At 38.8% G+C, this 22,169-nt stretch overlaps 1 protein-coding gene across 4 annotated transcripts in view; it reads right to left on the reverse strand.

Moving 5' to 3' along the window:
* LOC150103677 (ras GTPase-activating protein raskol-like) overlaps positions 1-22,169 on the reverse strand; it is a 770,313-nt gene that overhangs the window by 252,284 nt on the left and 495,860 nt on the right. For all 4 annotated transcript variants that reach the window (XM_090396487.1, XM_090396486.1, XM_090396489.1 and 1 more), the window contains one exon: positions 6,222-6,312. In XM_090396487.1, coding sequence (XP_090252613.1) covers positions 6,222-6,312 — 91 coding nt within the window. The remainder of the gene's footprint in view (positions 1-6,221; positions 6,313-22,169) is intronic.

Consider the following 22,169-nt stretch of genomic DNA (forward strand, 5'->3'; position numbering starts at 1 on the left):
CAGACTATAGGCCTGTTTGCATTTCTTCTGTAGTTGTTAGGATTTTGGAAAAATTGGTAAGAACTCATATACAGAATCAGGTAGATGAGGGCAATACTATTTATGCAGGCCAGCATGGATTTGTTAAAGGGCACTCTTGTTTAGTAATCTGGTTACCTTTTACCATAGAGTAACAAGAGCAGTGCATGAAGGTAAGGCATTCACTGCTATTTCTTTGGATTTTTCCAAAGCATTTGACAGGGTGCCACATGGCAAGTTGATTTTTAAGTTGCGTCATATAAGTTTGATATCGAGTTAGTGGACTGGATCTGTGATTGGCTCTCTGAGGGAGCAGTATCAGGGGAGTAGGAAGGTTAAAATGTGATGTTTCACAGGGTTCAGTCCTGAGACTATTACTGTTTAATCTTTATGCCAATGGTATTATCATAGGACTACAGGAAGAGGTTCAATTATTTGCAGTTGATGTGAAGCTTCGGAGGATTATTAATAATAGTGCAGATATTTTGGCTCTTCAAGAGTATTTGAATAAGCTGGAAGGGTAGGCAAAGACATGGTGATATCAGTTTAATGGAACTAAATGTAAAGTTTTAAAATTTGGGATCCACAGAAGGGATGCTTCATACTTAGTGGAATTATACTGGAACAAGTGAAGGAAGCAAATGATCTTGGGGTGATTGTGGCTAGAGATTTAAAGTTCTGGGGGAATATTGCAAAGGTTGTGAAGAGAACTATGAGAACTGTGATAATGTTGAGGAGAAAACACTGACCACAAGAGATAAAAGTGTGATGGATTATTAGATATGTGAAGAGGCTTCAATTCGGCAACATATAACTTGTTTAAGTTAAGGGATATTACATCCCATATAGTTTCTTAGCCGAATAAGAAACTCAAGGAGTTTCATGCCGAATATAGTAGAAACTATATAAAGTTCGGCGATTCTAAGCATAAGCAAATACCTGGATACTGCAGCACTGATCCCAAAGGGTAGTGCAAGCTGGGGCAACTCGTGGTAGAAGTGGAGCAAGCTCCGATCACTATTCTTGATATTTGCCCATAATGTGAACTTAGCTCCTAGGAACTGTATTTTTGTTCACATTATGAGAGAAGGTCACTACCCAGACCGGTTTCGACCTTTATTGAGGTCTCATCAGTGAGTAGCCAGACCTAGTTAATATCAAGTTTGTAGCGAACAGAACTTGTACCCCTTCTTCGAGTATTGCTGTGAGGTGCTCTAATAAATTATTAGATATGTGAAGAGCCAAAGGCTTCAATTCGGCGACATATAACTTGTTTAAGTTAAGGGATATTACATCCCATATAGTTTCTTAGCCGAATAAGAAACTCAAGGAGTTTCACTATTCACCAAACTGCAGAGTTTGGTGAATAGAAGGGGGTGGGGCGGGGAAGTTGGATATGATCGAGACATTTAAGCTGTTGAAGGGATATTAACACTGAGGAGATTTACTGAGGAGTTTCTACTATATTCGGCATGAAACTAAACAAAATGGATAACAAAAATGATGTCAGGACTGTACAATGTTGATTATGAAGGTAGATTGAGGGTATGTGGACTGCAGAGTTTGGTGAATAGAAGGGGGTGGGGCAGGGAAGTTGGATATGATCGAGACATTTAAGCTGTTGAAGGGATATTAACACTGAGGAGATGTTATTTTACTGAGGAGATTTTACTTACTGCCTCCTTTCAAAAGGAGGCAGTAAGTAAAAGAGTAAGAAGTAAGTTTTTTGCATGGAGAGTGGTAAAAGCATAGTGTACACTGCCTACGAGGATGGTGAACATGCAGACTGTGGATGATTTTAAGGAGTGGTATGATAGACTTCATGTTCACTAGTGTTGACCTCCTGTGATGAGTCTCGTGATTCCATGAGGATCAGGAAAATAATTATAATATAATAATATATATGGATCTGTGTAGCAGCTTGATGTTTTCCTATTGGATCCTGCGGTTAGTGTTTTCAACCCCATGTTGTGCATTGGAGATTTTGCAGTTGCTGATCTGACAGAGATGCACGTCAAAATTGAGGGAGATGAACAGTAGATGTTCAGCATATTGAAAAATATCAAAGTAAATAAGCAGTGGGACTGGATGGCATGTCAAGAAATCTGACATTATTCTGGTGAAAGTTTTCAATCTGTCTCAGCTCTGACAAGTTTCGAAGGAAATAAAAAGATGGTAAGATAGTTTCATTATATACAGGTAGCTCCAAGCAGACAGGCTAATCCAAACTACAAACTACAAACTAAAGGTTAATAATAATGATAATAATAATAATAATAATAATTATTATTATTATTATTACATGACACTCCAAGGAGTCCAATGATTCTTCAAGGAAGGGCACCTACTCTACATCTCTCTGTCTCCACCCCTCAATTCACCAACTACAGCAAACTACATCATCTACACCAATGCCATCTACTACCCACCACCACCCTAGTATTTTTGCAGACAATCACAAACATCCATGCCCATGGCGGGATTTGAACCCACAGCCTTTGGGCTGGAGAGCAGATACGCTAACCACTCGACCAGCCAGGCTGGCAATATCTCAGAAGTGGTTGTTAAAGTATTGGAAAAGTTGGTTAAAGGTAAAACCAACATGAGTGGGTGGGTAGGGATATGATTGTACAGTGGACAGCATGACTTTGTAAAGGGTAGGTTCTGTCTTAGTAATTTACTCACATTTTGTAATAAATTAAAGTGACAATGGAATTGGATAAAGGAAATCACTACGCAATGCTACTGGTAGACTTTGCAAAGGGGTTTGACAGAATACCACATGGAAGTCTGTTACAAAAATTGGAGCGAATGGGAATGGATAGAGGGCTGGCTGATAGACACACATACGAGAGAGTAGTATAAGGTGGAAGGGAATCTAGGAGAATAAAGGTGACTAATGGAGTACCTCGGAGTTCTGAACTAGAGCCACTACTCTTTAATTTGTATATCAATGATATAGGGAAAGATTTAAGGAGGGATATTCAACTGTTTGCTGATGATGCAAAACTGGGAAGGCCAATAGTGATAAAAGTGATATAGATATCCTATAGGATGATTTAAATAAATTAGCATTGTGAACAAAGGATAATGATTGCTAATTTAATGTTACAGAATGTAAGCTTATGGAGTTTGGGTTTAAAAGGTTTACTGTGTACATGATGTTGATTATGGTTTTAATGACACAAGGACAGTGATTATAGCAGTATACATGGTAAGACAATCACAAACATCCATGACATTCCCACATGCCCAAAATGGGATTTGAAACCATGACCTGTTAGTTGGGGAGTATGTATGATAACCACTTGGCCAACAAGGCCACCACATATAGATTAAATAATGTGATACATTGTTGGTGCTGAATTGCAGGAAACTGATGAGGCTATGAACATGAGGATAATACCGGACAAATCGTTAAATTCAGAGCATATTGCAAAATAGCTCAGAGTATTACTTGGATATTGAAAATCTACTAACAAGTAAAAATAGGTGTTGGAAGTTTTTCCACTTGTTTATACTATAAATTAAAGATACCAAAAATTATATACTTGGTTTAATCTTAGGCAACATGTAACAGAGGGAACAAGAGGTTCAAAAGTTTTGGATTTGGTTATAGCATCAGAAGAGTTGATAATAACTGAGTTGACGTCTCTCCCACCAGTTGGAGAGAGTGACCATATGGTGTTGACTTGGAAAATGAATAGACATGCAGGAGTATCAGAGAGACGGGAACTTATGTGGAATTATAAGGCAGGTGATTATAATAGTCTTAGACGTCAACTTCGGGAAGTTTCATGGAGGGAGGAATTGGAAGGCCGGGATATCACTAGTGCGTGGGAAATTGTGAAAGAATATTTGTTATCAGCAATGGTAAGTTGTATACCACGAGTGAAGAAGAGGACGCAATTTGGAGTAATTGCGTGCTCAAATTGGATGACAAACAATATTAAACAGGAATTGCATGCGAAAAAGAGGCTATGGAAGAGATATAAGGAGACAGGTGAAGAGATGCATGAAGAATATAAGACACAGGCCAGAAGAGTGACTAGTGTGGTAAGGATAGCGAAACTGGAATATGAGATGAGATTGGCCCTAAGATCCAAAGAAAATCCTAGGGAAATTTTTAGCTATGTGGCCAGTAGGAGGAGAAATGACTGTGGAAGAATGATATTGTGGGATAAAAATGGGAATAGAGTGACTGATGCAGAGAATAGTGGAATTGTTCAATGAACACTTTATTGGAGTATTTCATCCTAGAGGAGTCAGTTTTAATGCTAGAGGGATAGGACTGGTTCGAGGTCTGGAGGTACAGGAGGAGAGTGTGTTTCAGATACTGAGTACTCCGGATGTCAGTGAAGCTGTGGGACTGGATAGTATTTCACCACGAGTTTTGAGAAAATGTGCTAGGGAATTGACAGTGCCTTTAATGTGGCTTTTCAATGAAAGTCTGGCTTTGGCAAAGGTGCCCAGGGAATGGAAGGAAGGTAAGATAGTGCCATTGCATAAGGGTGGTAACAGACTGGAAGTGTTTAATTATAGGCCAGTCTGTGTGTCATCAGTAGTTATTAAGATCTTGGAGAAAGTAGTGAGGGACCGTATACAGCATTGGGCAGATGAGGGTAATGTTATCTGTGAGAATCAACATGGATTTGTGAAAGGACATTCTTGTTTTAGCAATATGCTAGCCTTTTATAATAAAGTTACAAGAACATTAGATGAGGGAAAGGAATATACTGCAATTTTCTTAGACTTGGCGAAGGCATTTGACAGGGTGCCACATGATAAGCTGATATTTAAGTTGTAGCACATGGGTCTGGATGTCAGATTGGTCAACTAGATTCAGGATTGGCTGTCTGATAGGTATCAGAGAGTTGTGTATGGTGGAGCAGTTTCCAAGAGGCAGAGGGTTACAAGTGGGGTCCCACAGGGCTCAGTACTAGGACCTATATTGTTTAACCTTTATATCAATGACATAGCTAGTGGATTGCAGGGGGATATTCAGTTGTTTTTCAGATGATGCGAAGCTGGGAAGGATTATTAGTAATAGTGCAGATGTGGTAGCCCTGCAAGAGGATTTAAATAAGCTAGATAGATGGGCAAATACATGGTGGTGTCAGTTTAATGCAGCAAAATGTAAGGTCTTGAGATTTGGGAAATATCGATGGGATGCTTCATAGTCTATGGGAGGAGTTATACTGGAGGAAGTAGGGGAGACAAGAGATCTGGGGTTGATGATTGATAGAAACCTGAAGTTTAGAGGACATATTGCAAAGGTGGTGAAGGTAACACACAGGATTGCTGCTATCATGAGAAGGACACTGACCTGCAGAGATAAGAGGGTTATCATTCTGTTGTATAAGTCTATGATCAGACCACACTTGGACTATTGTTCTCAGATTTGGTCTCCAGGATTTGAAGGAGATAAATTAACTGTGGAAAGGATACAAAGACGGATGACAAAGATGGTTTCAGGACTGTACAAGGATAGTTATGAGGATCAGCTGAGAGAATGTGGACTGCAGAGTTTGGTGGATAGAAGAAGGAGAGGTGATATGATTGAGACTTTTAAACTGTTGAGAGGTGGTTACAGGGTTTACACTGGGGAGTTCTTTCGCTTGGTTGAACAGCGGGAAGGAGTGATGACAAGAGGCCATCCCTGGAAGTTACGAAAGGAATCTGTGAGCAAGAGGGTAAGGAGTGGTTTCTTTGTGTGGAGGGTGGTTGAGCCGTGGAATGCATTGCCTGATGGAGTGGTGGGAGCGAGAACGGTCAATGAGTTTAAAGAGTGGTATGATAGACTTTGTGTTTCTCAGGGGGGGCCTCCCCTCGATGAGTCTTTTGACTCCTTATAGGCCTGAATAATAATAATAATAATAATAATAGTAGTAATCCTTTATTCAACTGTAAGCAAACACAGTTTACATCTGAAGTATTTTCAGGACTGGGGAAACTTGTATATGGAAGCTAATGACTTCACATCATTTGCCTTAGTATCCCATAATGCAAAGCACATATCCTTGTGGACATGTATAGTGCTATGTATTATGTGGGTCAGTTTGCCTCAAGAACTACTGAATCGCTTGGTGCATCTCAGTTCAGGGAGGACATCTTTTATGCTGAAATGTTTCTCCACACAGCTTTCTGTAAGCACTGTATATTTATTCCTTAACTACAGTAGCGAACAAATTAAAGATACTCACAGATATTATGCTTAAGAAGGTTTTCATTGTGCTCCATTCTCTCTCTAAGAATTCATTCATAAAATCCATAAAATTTTCTTTTCCACCAAACCTATAAAATATCACATAGATATCAAAAAGATGCATGCACAATATAGTTAAATTGCATATAAATTAATTGCATATAAATTCCAATTTAGCCACAATTGAAACAAGAAAATTTGATCTAGCTAACACCCATGGTACAAATATACTATAAGTTTATAACCTTTCATGGGAGGGAATCACATAAAAAGAAAACCTTTTGTTTTGGAAATCAGGGATAGAAGAGAGTCATCAATAAGATTTTTTGATTATTCCTTCACTAAACAAATAAGTTATTTAAATTCTATACTTACTTCACTTACACTAATTATCATCTGATGGCATGGTTCAATGTTGCACAGTTTTTGACATCTTCAGATCTCTCTCTCTCTCTCTCTCTCTTGATAGGTTTATGCATTATTTAAAAACTTTACACATGTGTCTAGACAAGATTACAAACATATATAAATAAGACTACTGTGATAAAGTGTTGTGGTGTTTTGCATTGTGCTGAGAAAATAGTGTTGAAATGCTATATTGTTTGGGTTTTTTCTGCAACACCACTGTTTCATTTATTTGTTTATTTATTTATTTATTTTTAAATATTGTATTCAGGAGTTTACTTGGAGTTTTTTTTGCATTTTTGATTATTTTTGTAAATTTGGGTTGTTTTTGTATGCTTTATGTGATGGCAGTTCTAAATTTTAAAAACAGCACCTGGATACCAGCAAAAGTCAATGCTGATGTCCAGATTACAAGTTTCATTCCAAACATAGTTTTCTGTTGATATTTTCTGAGTGGATGCACTGTGAAAATTATTTTATGCATGCATGTCATTAAAAATGCAATGATCAACTGAAGAATTTCAAAAAATGGAAATAGAATGAGCAACAGTAACTAAAAAATGTAGGTGTTAATTAGCAATCATAGTAATGATAATGAAAGCAGATTGGAAGTACTCAGGCAATAGTTTCTAAAATTGAAGAATGAAATTTAGAAAAATGAAAGCTGAAACTGAACCTATCAAGAAGCAAATAATGAGGAAATTAGTAATTATTATTATGATTATTATGATTCTGGCCTCCTGCGATGAGTCACAAGACTAATTGCAGGAGGCCCATCCCTAAAAAACAAAGTCTATCATACCAATCCTTGAACCCATTGACTGTTCGTGCTCTAACCACTCATCAGGCAATGCACTCCACTGTTAACCACTCTCTACACAAAGAAACCACTCCTTACCCTCTTGCTCACAACTACCTTTCATAACTTCCAGGAAGCAATCCTTCCAGGAGGTTATAAATCCCCTTGTCTTTGCTCCTTCCACCTGTTCCACAAAGCAAAAGAACTCCCCAGTGTCAACCCTGTAACTACCTCTCAACAGGTTAAATGTCTCAATCATCTCACCTTTCTTTCTTCTATCTACCAAACTCTGTAGTCTGCATTCCCTCAGCCTATCCTTATTAACTAATATTGTACAGTCCTGATATCATCTTTGCTTTCCACCTATGCACTCTTTTCATGATCAATTCTCCTTCAAAAGGTGGGGACCAAATTTGAGCACAATAGTCAAGGTGTGGTCTGGTCTGATCAGGGTTTTCTACAATGTAATGACAACTCTTTAATCTCTGAGTGTCAGCATCCTTCTCAGTATTGCAGCAATCCTTTGGATTACCTTCTCCACCTTTGCAATATGTTCCCTGTATTTTAGGTTTCTATCAATTGTCACCCCCAGATCCCTTTCCTACCTCACAACATGTAGATTTTCACTTCTCAAGGCTAGTAAGACCAGTAAGCAAGTAAGACTACAAAGATGAAGAAAGTGAGGATTTCATTATTAGAGGCGTGAATAAAACACAATTTCTACTTGAAAAATTAGATGACTGAATAGATGACTTTGTATGGAAGAAATGAAAACAGGTATCACATTTTGTGGGATTGTTGGCACAAATGACTTGGAAGGTAAAAAAAAAAGTTGAAAGGTCATTTGAAAAGTCATTGCAGGAGGTGAAGAATAACAATCTAGTTGGAAGAGTGGTTAAATGTTGTCTGATTATGACAATGTTGAGTAAAGAAGAACAGCTGGTAAAATGGTTGACATGTTGTCCAGTATGATAATACTGAGTTAAGAATAGATAATGGATGGCATGTGGATTGAGCTGTGTGAAGCAGAATTTCAGACTGCCTCACACAGTTTCTGCATGCTCACACAGTATGCTGTATATGTGCAGCTTCTGACTCTATGAAGTAAATTTGAAGGGAAGTGAAATTGTTTCAGGTAGATGTGATGTATCTGAATGGGATTATCATTGGACTTTTGGAGCAGTGCTGTTTGTAAGGAGAGAGAGAGAGAGAGAGAGAGAGAGAGAGAGAGAGAGAGAGAGAGAGAGTGCACACAGTGATGTTAGTAAGTGTGGTTTTCTTTCTCATAGAAAAGTAGAACGAGCTGATTGATGTTACATTGCTAAGCATTAAAGAGAGGAAAAAATTTTCCATCAGATTGATGATTAAATTATAGTTATTAATTCACAAATTTTATACTATGCAAATTTGGGACGAACCATGAAGAGTAATGAGAATGTTGTGACCTTGCAGGAATACTTGAATAAATTGAGTGATTGGGCAAGCAAATGGGGATGTGAGTTCAATGTTGCAAAATATAAGGTTTTAAAATTTGGAAAACAAAGATGGGATGCAGAATTTATGCTTGGTGAGGATACATTGTTGGAGGTTAAGAAATAAGAGATCTGGAGGTGATAGTGGATAAGGATCTGAAATTTAGGGAACACATAGCCAAAATTGTGAAACCAACACAAAGGCTTCTGGGAATGATGGGGAGGACACTGACGTGTAGAAGTAGGGAGATTCTTGTTCCATTGTATAAGGCTTTGATTAGGCCACACATTTATGTCCAGATTTGGTCACCTGGTTTTCAGAAGGATGAAGAGATGTTGGAAAGGGGCCAGAGGCGACTGACTAAGGTAGTTTCTGACCTCTGGAATGTCGAGTATGAGCAAAGATTGAGAAGATGCAATTTGCAGAGTCTGGTGGACAGGAGGAAGAGGAGGGTGGATATGATAGAGATCTACAAGTTGGTAAGGGGTTGTTATAGGATCAATGCTGAAAAAGGTCTACAGAAAATAGTGGGAGATCGGGAGAGAACCAGAGGTCATCCCTGGAAACTGTATAAAGAAGGTGTGAGTAGGGGAGTGAGAGGCAGGTTTTTTTCGTGCAGAGTTGTAAATGATTGGAATGCCTTGCCTGTGCATGTGGTGTCTGCAGGGAGTCTGAATGTGTTCAAAGCACGGTATGATGAGCTGTGTGTGTGATAAAAGGACCTCCCAGATGAGTCTTTGACTCCATGAGGTCTTGGGTAATAATAATAATAATAATAATATAATAATCTTAATTTATAAATAACATTAGACTAATTTAGGAATTAAAAGTCTCAATTAAAAAAAAAAAAAAGAATGCGTTATCCTGATCAAACTTTCCCATATTTTTGATAAGGATATACAGTCATTTCGATTGAAGTTAGGGCACTGAAGTAAGGCCTCAGCACTCTCTTTGAATAGGCATTCAAATTTATAGCGACATCTGTGTAGAAGGCGAGTCTTGGACCAGAGGATGTTGTGGCTTGTCTCTATCCCATGCTGAGCCAGTCCAGACTTATCGGTTTGTTGTGCAGAATGTATGATTGATGCTCTTGAATTATTTTTTCTATAGAGTGTCCTTTTTGTACAAAGTAGGACAGATTGCAGTTACAAGGAACTTGATACACACCAGGCAAAGACATAGTTGAACGTTTATCTTTAGAAGAGGGGAAAATAGGAATCATAAAATGTTTAATCCAACGAGCTAGAACTAATTGTTCAACTCCTCATGAATTACAGAAAGAACTTTCAACTATCAAACAGCACATGAAATTAAATGGCTTCTCTGAAAAAAATACACAAGTTCTGTTCGATTCCTATAGTCCAATCCAGAACAACAAAGAATCAATACATCGAGTTCCAATTCCATATATTTCTGGGATTTCAGAACCAATTTCAAGAATTCTGAACAAATATGATTTAACAGCAGCCACTTATATACCTATTAACAAAATATCCACCTATTTCCCCTCTTCTAAAGATAAATGCTCAACTATGCCTGGAGTGTATCAAGTTCCTTGTAACTGCAATCTATCCTACTTTGGACAAACAGGACACTCTATAGAAAAAAGAATTCAAGAACATCAATCATTTGTGAAACAACTACACATTCTGCACAACAAATCCGATAAGTCTGGATTGGCTCAGCACAGGATAGAGACAAGCCACACCATCCTCTGATCCAAGACTCGCCTTCTACACAGATGTCACTCTAAATATGAATGCCTATTCAAAGAGAGTGCTGAGGCCTTACTTTAATGCCCTAACTTGAATCGAAATGACTGTATATCCTTATCAAAAATATGGGAAAGTTTGATCAGGATAACACATTCTTTTTTTTTTTTTTTAATTCAGACTTTTAATTCCTACATTAGTCAAATGTTATTTATAAATTAAGATTATTATATGAAATTGTGAATTAATAACTATAATTTAATCATCACTCTGATAAAAATTTTTTCCTCTCTTTAATGCTTAGCAATGTAACATCACGCGGCTCATTCTACTTTTGAATGATCAATTGTTGGTATTCCACATTGTAAAAACTATTCCTATGTAGCCACTGAAGATACTCTGTTATTTTCAGACTGAAATATTTGGCAAATATTAAAATATTCTTGTGGTAACATGTTTATAATTTCTAATCATAATGTCAAAAGTGTCTCTCAAGAGTAGTCAAAAATTCTCTGCAGACACTCTTAGGCGAGGCATTCCAATCAATCACAACTCTGCATGAAAGAAACCTGCTTCTCACTCCCCTACTCACTCCCCTCTTTATACAGTTTCCAGGGATGACCTCAGGTTCTCCCCTAATCTTCCACTATTTTCTGTTATAGGATCAATGCTGGAAAGGTTCTTTCCAGCATTGATCCTATAACAACCCCTCTAACTTCTAGGTCTCTATCATATCCACCCTTCTCTTCCTCCTGTCCACCAGACTCTGCAAATTACATCTTCTCAATCTTTCCTCATACTTTCCAACATTTCTTCATCCTTCTGAAAACCTGGTGACCAAATCTGGGCACAATAGTCCATGTGCGGCCTAATCAAAGCCTTATACAACGGAACAAGAATCTCCCTACTTCTACACGTCAGTGTCCTCCCCATCATTCCCAGAAGCCTTTGTGTTGGTTTCACAATTTTGGCTATGTGTCCCCTAAATTTTAGATCCTTATCCACTATCAACCCAAGATCTCTTATTTCCTCTACTTCCAACAATATATTCTCACCAAGCATAAATTCTGCATCCCATCTTTGTTTTCCAATTTTTAAAACCTTACATTTTTTAACATTGAATTCACATCCCCATTTCTGTGCCCAATCACTCATTTTATTCAAGTCTTCTTTTAAGGCCACAAAATCTTCTCTACTCTTCATGGTTTTCCCAACATTGCATCATCTGAATCAACTTTGCAAACAACTGAATATCTCCACCGAAATCTTCACCAATATCATTAATATACAAGTTAAACAGTAATAGTCCTAAAACAGACCCCTGAGGAACACCACTAGTGACTTTCCTTTTCCTGGATATCACTTCCCCCATACACAACTTGTTGATACCTAGCAGATAGCCAGTCTCCAATCCAATGCACCAATCTAATATCCAACCCCATCCTCTCTAGTTTGACTATCAACTTATCATGCGGTAATCTATCGAAAGCCTTTGCGAAATCTACGTATATTACTGTGTATCCTTCTCCTCTGTCCAAGGAAGCACTCACCTTATTGTAATAAGTAATTATTATTATTATTACCCAAGGCCACTAATAACATTCTCAAGTGAGATGAACAAATCTAAGATGTTTAATCCTCATGTGCCATCTGTAAATAAAGTAGGTGTATCTCAAATTCTCAAGAAATTTATTTTCTTTATCCCCAGCCATATCTTCATTCTAATTTATATTACCATAATTAAAATTACCCATAATGATAATACTTTTCTTCTTTGCCAGGCTAATTTGCATATGCATTTCCTTCTCACTGCCATTTGCATTACCAAGCTTACAGCAACATCCCGTTAAATACTTCATTAAACTAAACATACCAAGAAATTATATACTTTAATCCTTTATCGAAGTATTAGCAAACAAAGTTTGCACCTGAAGTATTTTCAGGACTGGAGCAACTTGTGGTAAAGGTGGTATGACTTCACATCAAATGTCTTAGTATCCTATAATGCAAAGCAGAAATCTCCTTGCAGACATGTATAATGCTATGCATTATGGGAAGGGTCACTACCCAGACCGGTTTCGACTTTTATTGAGATCTCATCAGTGGGAGCCAGACCTAGAGGTGATACCAAGGTTGAAGTAATGAGAAGTCATATTTTTATATATCAGTTGCCAAAAGGTGTCACACCTTATTATTATAATACTCTGGATTAGAGATAGTTAGTTGTTGAAAATGTTTCCACTTGGTTGTACTATAAATTAAAGATAACCAAGAAATATAATTTCTTGGTATCTTTAATTTATAACCAAGTGGAAAAACTTTCAACAGCTAAATACTTCATTGTTTCTACCTTCCCCTCACACCATACTCCTACAGTACTTCTACAGAATAAAGGACAAGTGAAGAATTAGAAGTGGATGCAGAGAATTTATTCTGAATACTGAATACTCTAGATAATAGTAAGGCAGTGGAAGTACATGAGATTTTGCAATGTTTTAATGACCCAAATGGCCACATGGATAAAATATATCAAACATATGTGCTTTGTATTTATATTGTTTCTATAATAATAATAATAATAATAATAATAATAATAATAATAATAATAATATTATTATTATTATTATTATTATTATTATTATTATTATTATTATTATTATTATTCAGGCCTCCATGAAGTCAAAAGACCCATCGTGGGAGGTCCTTTCTAAGAAACACAAGTCTATCATACCACTCCTTAAACTCTTTGGCCGTTCTTGCTCTCACTACTCTATCAGGCAATGCATTCCATGGTTCAACCACCCTCCATGCAAAGAAACCACTCACCACTCTCTTTCTCACAGGTTCCTTTCGTAACTTCCAGGGATGGCCCCTTGTCAAGACTCCTTCCCACTGTTCAACAAAGTGAAAGAACTCCCCATTGTCAACCCTGTAACCACTACTCAAAAGTTTAAAAGTCTCAATCATATCACCCCTCTTTCTTCTATCCACCAAACTCTGCAGTCCACACTCCTCAGCCAATCCTCATAACTAACATTGTACAGTCCCGACCATCTTTATTATCAGCCTTTATACCCTTTCCACAGTTAATTTATCACATTCAAATCCTGGGGACCAGATCTGAATGTGATAGTTTAAGTGTGGACTGATCAGAGTCTTATACAACGGAATGATAACCATTTTATCTCTGCAGGTCAGTGTCCTTCTTATTATTGCAACATTTAAACCTAAATTTCAGGTTTATATCAATCATCAAACCCAGATCTCTTGTCTCTCCTACTTCTCCAGTTTAACTCCTCTCATAGAGTATGCAGCATCCCATCGATGTGTCCCAAACCTCAAGCCCTTACATTTTCCTGCATTAAACTGACCCTCCATTCATTTTCCCATCTATTTAGCTCATTCAAATCCTCTTGCAGGGCTACCACATCTACACTATTAATAATAACCCTTCCCAGCTTCCCGTCATCCGCAAACAACCAAATATCCCCTTGTAGTCCACGGATAATGTTATTGATATAAAGGTTAAACAATATAGGTCACAGTACTGAGCCCTGTGGAACCCCACTTGTAACCTTCTGCCGCTTTGATACTGCTCCACGTACAAAACTGTGATACATATCGGACAGCCAATCCTGAATCCAGTTGACCAATGTGACATCCAGACCCATGTGCTGCAACTTGAATATCAACTTAATATGTGGCACCCTGCCAAATGCCTTTGCTAAGTCTAGGAAAATGGCAGTATATTCCTTTCCCTCATCTAATGCTCTTGTAACTTTAAAATAAAAGGCTAGCATAATTGCTAAAACAAGAGCGCCCCTTCACAAATCAATGTTGACTCTAACAGATAACATTACCCTCATCTGCCCAATGCTGTATATGGTCCCTCAGTACTTTCTCCAAGATCGTACTAACTACTGATGACACACAAACTGGTCTATAATTAGACACTTCCAGTCTGCTACCGCTCTTATTGAATGGCATAACCTTCCTTCCATTCCATGGGCACCTTTCCCGCAGCCATACTTTCATTGAAAAGCCAGGTTAAGGGCACTGTCAGTTCCTTAGCACATTCTCTCAAAACTCGTAGTGAAATACCATCCAGTCCCACAGCTTCACTAACATCCAGAATACTCAGTATGTGGAACACACTCTCCACCTACACCTCTAAACCTCGATCCTGCTCTATTCCTTTAATATTCAAATTGACTCCTCCAGGATGAAATACTCCAATGAAGTGTTCATTGAACAATTCCACTATGTCCTCTGCATCAGTCACTCTATTCCCATTTTTATCCCACAATGTCATTCTTCCACAATCATTTCTTCTCCTACTGGCCATATAGCTAAAAAAATTCCCTAGGATTTTCCTTGGATCTAAGGGCCAATCTTTTGTCATATTCCAATGTAGCCTTCCTTACCATGCTAGTCACTCTTCTGGCCTGTGTCTTATATTCTTCATGCATCTTCTCTTCACCTGTCCCTCTTTTTCGCATATAGCTCCTGTTTAATATTGTTTGTCATCCACTTTACTCCAAATTGTGTCCTCTTCTTCACTCGTGAAATACAACTTGCCATTGTTGCTAACAAATATTCTTTCACAATTTCCCACACACTAAAGATATCCCGGCCTTCCAATTTCTCCCTCCATGAAACTTCCTGAAGTTGATGTCTAAAACTATTATAATCACCTGCATTATAATTCCACATAAGTTCTCGTCTCTTTGATACTCCTGCATGTCTATTCATTTTCCAAGTCAAAACCATATGGTCACTCTCTCCATCTGGGGGGAGAGATGTCATCTCAGTTATCATCAGCTCTTCTGATGCTATAACCAAATCCAAAACTCTTGAACTTCTTGTTCCCACTGTTACTTGTTGCCTAAGACATTTGTCCCTCAAGAATTCTATAAATTCCATTCCCATATAGCTACATGCATCTTCCTTTCCCCAATCTATATTGCTGTAGTTAAAATCTCCCATAACAATCGTTTTTCTTGCACTTGCCATGCTCAACTGTCTCAACATCTTCTGGTCCCCACCATCTGTGCTCCTTGGTCTGCAGCAACACCCCACTGAATATCCTGTCTTGCAAACCTCCAGTTCACACCATATGCTTTCAAAATCATTAGTGTCACAGCCTTTCAAAGCCTCCACTCTTAGAGGACATAGGTCATCACTTATCATAAGCAGTACTCCACCACCACACTTTCCATTCCTATCCTGCCAAAAAATGCTGTACCCAGCAACTTCTATTCCTGTTATTATATCCTCTTCTGTCAACCACATCTCTGTAATCCCAATAATCTTTGGCCAGGCTGATGCTATCAGTGCCACCAATTCATCAAGAGGTATAATGTATGGGGACTCGATGATCCGTAGTGTTCAAGATAGAATGCGTGAGGAGTATTTGACAGAAGGAAGAATAGAAAGTGTGGCTTTGGAAGTTAAGAGAGGTGAAAGGGTGGATGAGATGATGGTGATGGTGGGAACAAATGACTTGAGTGGTGTTGTAAATAGGGCAGCGAGAGATATGAGATTCTTGCTGGAGGTGGTACAAAAGAAGACACAGAGAGGAAAGATGGTGTGTGTATTGCCTAGGTATGATAATGAAGAGCTGAGCAGAAGAGCAGTAATATTGAATGACATAATAGCTAGAATGTGTGACAAGAGAGGACTGGTATATCTGGATGCTTGAAGTGCGTTGGAGGAAAGAGAGGCATTGTATGCGAGAGACCGTTTACATTTGAATGAGGAAGGACATAGGCATCTGGAGAGATTGCTGTTCTGAACGAGTCAGTGTGTCCCAGGGAGGATGATAGCAGGAGTGGCCTCTTGTGGGAATGGATACTTGGAAGAAGGGAAACGATGTCAGATAACACTGAGCCCAGTGGAGTCATATGTTTCTATACCCAGCATTATCCCCAGAAGGGATAATGCTGGGTATAGAAACAATGGCATTTATAGGCTTTATACTAATGCCAGGATTATCCGGAATAAGGGAGAGGAATTGGTTTCGCAGATAGCATCAGCCTGGCCAAAAATTATTGCGATCACTGAGATGTGGTTGACAGAAAAGGATATACCAACAGGATTAGAAGTCGCTGAGTATAGCATTTTTTGTAAGGATAGGAGGGGAAAGCGTGGTGGTGAGGTACTGCTTATGATAAGTGACGACCTATGTCCTCTCTAAGAGTGAAGGCTTTGGAAGGAAGTGAGACAAATGATTTTGAGAGTGTATGGTGTGAGGTAGAGGTAGGCAAGACAGGATATTTAGTTGGCTGTTGCTACAGACCCAGGAGCACAGAGGATGGGGACCAGGAGATGTTTAGACAGCTAAGTTTGGCAAGTGCAAGAAGAATGACTGTTATGGGAGATTTTAACTACAGTAGTATAAATTGGAGTGAGGAAGATGCATGTAGCAATAGGGGAATGGAATTTCTAGAATTCCTGAGGAACAAATGTCTTAGGCAACATGTAACAGAGGGAACAAGAGTTTCAATAGTTTTGGATTTGATTATAGCATCAGAAGAGTTGATAATAACTGAGTTGACATCTCCCCCACCAGTCGGAGAGAGTGACCATATGGTTTTGACTTGGAAAATGAATAGACATGCAGGAGTATCAAAGAGACGGGAACTTATGTGGAATTATAATTCAGGTGATTACAATAGTCTTAGATGTCAACTTCGGGAAGTTTAATGGAGGGAGGAAATGGAAGGCTGGGATATCATTAGTGCATGGGAAATTGTGAAAGAATATTTGTTAGCAGCAATGGTAAGTTGTATACCACGAGCGAAGAAGAGGACACAATTTGGAGTAAAGTGGATGACAAACAATATTAAACAGGAATTTCATGCGAAAAAGAGGCTATGGAAGAGATATAAGGAGACAGGTGAGGAGAAGATGCATGAGGAATATAAGACACAGGCCATTAGAGTGACATGTGTGGTAAGGAAAGCAAAACTGGAATATGAGAGGAGATTGATCCAAAAGAAAATCCTAGGGAATTTTTTAGCTATGTGGCCAGTAGGAGGAGAAATGACTGTGGAAGAATGATATTGTGGGATAAAAATGGGAATAGAGTGACTGATGCAGAGGACATAGTGGAATTGTTCAATGAACATTTTATTGGACTATTTCAACCTAGAGTAGTCAGTTTTAATGCTGGAGGGATAGGGCTGGTTCAAGGTTTAGAGGTACAGGAGGAGAGTGTGTTTCAGATACTGAGTACTCTGGATGTCTGTAAAGATGTGGGACTGGATGGTATTTCACCACGAGTTTTGAGAGAATGTGCTAGGGAACTGACAGTGCTTATAACCTGGCTTTTCAATGAAAGTCTGGCTTAGGCAAAGGTGCCCAGGGAATGGAAGGAAGGTAAGATAGTGCCATTGCATAAGAGTGGTAACAGACTGGAAGTGTCTAATTATAGGCCATTCTGTGTGTCATCAGTAGTTGTTAAGATCTTGGAGAAAGTAGTGAGCGGCCGTATACAGCATTGGGCAGATGAGGGTAATGTTATCTGTGAGAGTCAGCATGGATTTGTGAAAGGGCGTTCTTGTGTTAGCAATATGCTAGCCTTTTATGATAAAGTTACAAGAACATTAGATGAGGGAAAGGCATATACTGCAATTTTCTTAGACTTAGCAAAGGCATTTGACAGGGTGCCACATGATAAGCTGATATTTGAGTTGCAGCACATGGGTCTGGATGTCAGATTGGTCAACTGGATTCGGGATTGGCTGAATGATAGGTATCAGAGAGTTGTGTATGGTGGAGCAGTTTCAAGGAGGCAGAGGGTTACAGATGGGGTCCCACAGGGCTCAGTACTATGACCTAGATTGTTTAACCTTTATATCAATGACTGTGCCAGTGAATTGCAAGGGGATATTCAGTTGTTTGCAGATGATGCGAAGCTGGGAAGGATTATTAGTAATAGTGCAGATGTGGTAGCCCTGCAAGAGGATTTAAATAAGCTAGATAGACGGGCAAATGAATGGGGGTCTCAGTTTAATGCAGCAAAATGTAAGGACTTGAGGTTTGGGAAACATCGATGGGATGCTGCATACTCTATGGGAGGAGTTATACTGGAGGAAGTAGGGGAGACAAGAGATCTGGGGTTGATGATTGATAGAAACCTGAAGTTTAGGGGACATATTGCAAAGGTGGTGAAGGTAACACAGAGGATTGCTGCTATTATGAGGACACTGACCTACAGAGATAAAAGGGTTATCATTCCATTGTATAAGTCTCTGATCAGACCACACTTGGTCTATTGTTCTCAGATTTGGTCTCCAGGATTTGAAGGGGATAAATTAACTGTGGAAAGGCAGATGAGAAAAATGGTTTCAGGACTGTACAAGCAGAGTTATGAGGATCGGCTAATGGAATGTGGACTGCAGAGTTTCGTGGATAGAGAAAGAAGAGGTGATATGATTGAGACTTTTAAACTGTTGAAAGGTGGTTATAGGGTTGACACTTCTTTCGCTAGGTTGAACAGTGTCAAGGAGTGATGACAAGAGGCCATCCCTGGAAGTTACGAAAGGAAACTGTGAGTAAGAGGGCGAGGAGTGGTTTCTTTGCATGGAGGGTGGTTGAACCGTGGAATGCATTGCCTGATGGAGTGGTGAGAGCGAGAATGGTCAATGAGTTTAAGGAGTGGTATGATAGAATTTGTGTTTCTTAGGGAGGGACCTCCCACGATGAGTCTTTTGACTCCATGGCGGCCTGAATAACAATAATAATAATAATAATAATAATTCCAGTTTCGTCTTCCTTAACATACTGGTCACTCTTCTGGCCAGTGTCTTATACTCTTTATGCATCTTCTCTTCGCCTGTCTCCTTATATCTCTTCCATAGCCTCTTTTTCGCATGCAATTCCTGTTTAATATTGTTTGTGATCCACTTAACTCCAAATTGTGTCCTCTTCTTCACTTGTGGTACACATCTTACCATTGCTGCTAACAAATATTCTTTCATAATTTCCCACGCACTAATGATATCCCGGCCTTCCAATTCCTCCCGCCGTGAAACTTCCCCAAGTTTACATCTTAGACTATTATAATCACCTGCCCTCTAATTCCATACGTTCCTGTCTCTTGGATACTCCTGCATGTCTATTCATTTTCCAAGTCAAAACCATATGGTCACTCTCTCCATCTGGTGGGAGCGATGTCATCTCAGTTATTATTAACTCTTCTGATGCCATAACCAAATCCAAAACTCTTGAACCTCTTTAATAATAAATTTAGTTTAATCCTTTATCCAAGTGAGAGCAAACAAAGTTTGCGCCTGAAAATATCTTCAGGACTGAATATGGTGTTGTACTATCTTACCTGGGTAAGTAGTACAACACCAGGCAACTAGTAGCAAAGGTAGAGCAAGCTACCAACATTCCTTGCTATTGCTTCTGCCTGGTATCTCCAACTCTGGGCCTGGCTCCCCCTGAAGAGACCTCAATAAAGGTCGAAACTAGTCTGGATAGTGGCCAATCCCTTAATGCATAACATCATACATATCCACAAGGAGATGTGTTTTGCATTATGGGAGATACTGGGATAGGAGTGTTGGTAGCTTGCTCCACCTTTGCTAATAGTTGCCTGGTGTTGTACTACTTACCCAGATAAGATAGTACAACACCATATTCAGTCCTGAAGATATTTTCAGGTGCAAACTTTGTTTGTTCTCACTTGGATAAAGGATTAAACTAAACTTATTATAGTCTAACCAAGTGAAAAATAAATTTTCAACATCTTGAACCTCTTGTTTTACCTGTCACATGTTGCCTAAGACATTTGTCCCTCAAGAATTCTAGAAATTCCATTCCTTTATTGCTACATGCATATTCCTCTCCCCAATTTATACTACTGTAGTTAAAATCTCCCATAACAATCATTCTTCTTGCACTTGCCATGCTTAACTGTCTCAACATCTTGTGGTCCTCACCCTCTGTGCTCCTTGGTCTGTAGCAACACCCCATTATTCATTTACCAAGTCAAAACCATAAGGTTACCCCATTATAGAGAAAGAGTTCTTCTATACTAGGCAGAGGTGCAAGAGGGAAATACTGACAATGGTTTTGAGGCAGTATGGTGTGAGATGAACAGAATGAAATACTTAGTCACATGTTGATATAGATCCGGTAATGTGGATGGCAGTGACCATGAAATATATAATCCAATTAGCCAAGCAAATAAGAAAAGGATGATAACTATGGGTAATTTTAATCATGTCAATATAGACTAGGATGATGAGATAGCAACTCGATGTTAAGAAACAAGTTCCTTCAGTTTTTGAGGGACAATTACCTCAGGCAGTATGTAACAGAGTACACACAAGTATTGAAGTGTTGGATTTGATCATCTCAGTTGAGGATGTAATTATAAACGTGGTGTCAAATCATCCTCCAGTTGGTGAGAGTGACCATGAAGTGATTATCTGGATGGTTGCCAGTAGTGTGAGGACCTCTGTTAGGAAAATATATATGTGGAACTACAAGGATGGTGATTAAGAGGAGCTCAGGAGACAGCTTGCAGTTGTAGCAAGAAATGAGGACTTGGCTAGAAAGGAGATCAATGCTGTCTGTGTGATATTCAAGAACTATCTAGTAGAAGGAATGTCTAAATGTATTCCAAGGGTCAGAAGGTTAATTAAGATAGGTGTGAAATGGATGAATGAAGAGGTGAAGTATGTGATATAGAAGAAAAAAGGCATTATGGAAACAACATAAGAGGAGTGGTAATAATTATTATTATTCGTGACACCTCCAAGGAGACCGAAGAATCATTGCAGGAGGACACCTACTTTTGATGCTTGCTCACACCTCCCACAAAAATCCTGGACTCAGCTTAATAGAATACGAACTGGTCATAGTGTATGTGTGGACATGCCTTTTAAAATTTATCTCAGAGCATATTCAGGAGACAAATTAGACTTTTTAAGTGCTACACCCGAAGCTATGAACTATCTGACCAATATGGATGTACCCTTTTAATTTTATTGGTTTTTAAAATGACTTTTGACTTTTAATTTTATGTTATTAAAGTGACAGTGTATTGTACTGCATGTTTTGATATTCATGCCATATGAATAAATAAATAAACCCACTATACAACTGTCTCCATCACTATACCGAACCTCTACTACCAATTATCTCCATCAGCACCATCTACCGCCCACCACCACCACAACTAGTATTTTTTGTCTGGAAATTGCGTGTATTCTGAAGGGCCAATTTGTCTGTGTGTGGGATGAAAAACCCGAGTTTCTGTGAGAAAAAACCCTGCTACCTCCGAATGACATCGGCTAACTCACCTTCGATTGTAAAAGTCCATATAAAGATTCCTCCCGTCACGACAAGAATCAAACTTAGGCGAATTCCAATCGAAGGGCACAACGTACCATCGTTCTTCCAATTGTGCTACGGAGGAGCTAATAATCAATTCGATGAGGATTAAAGAACAGGCAAAGAGGGTGATTTGGTTGATAAGAGTAGCAAAAGTGAAATATGAGTGGCAATTACCTAATGAAGCCAAAAAGAAGCCAAGGGAGTT

This window comes from Typopeltis vanoorti, chromosome 8 (assembly GCF_054136105.1).
Source record: "Typopeltis vanoorti isolate ZY-2024b chromosome 8, IOZ_Tvanoo_1.0, whole genome shotgun sequence".
Lineage (NCBI taxonomy): Eukaryota > Metazoa > Arthropoda > Arachnida > Uropygi > Thelyphonidae > Typopeltis > Typopeltis vanoorti.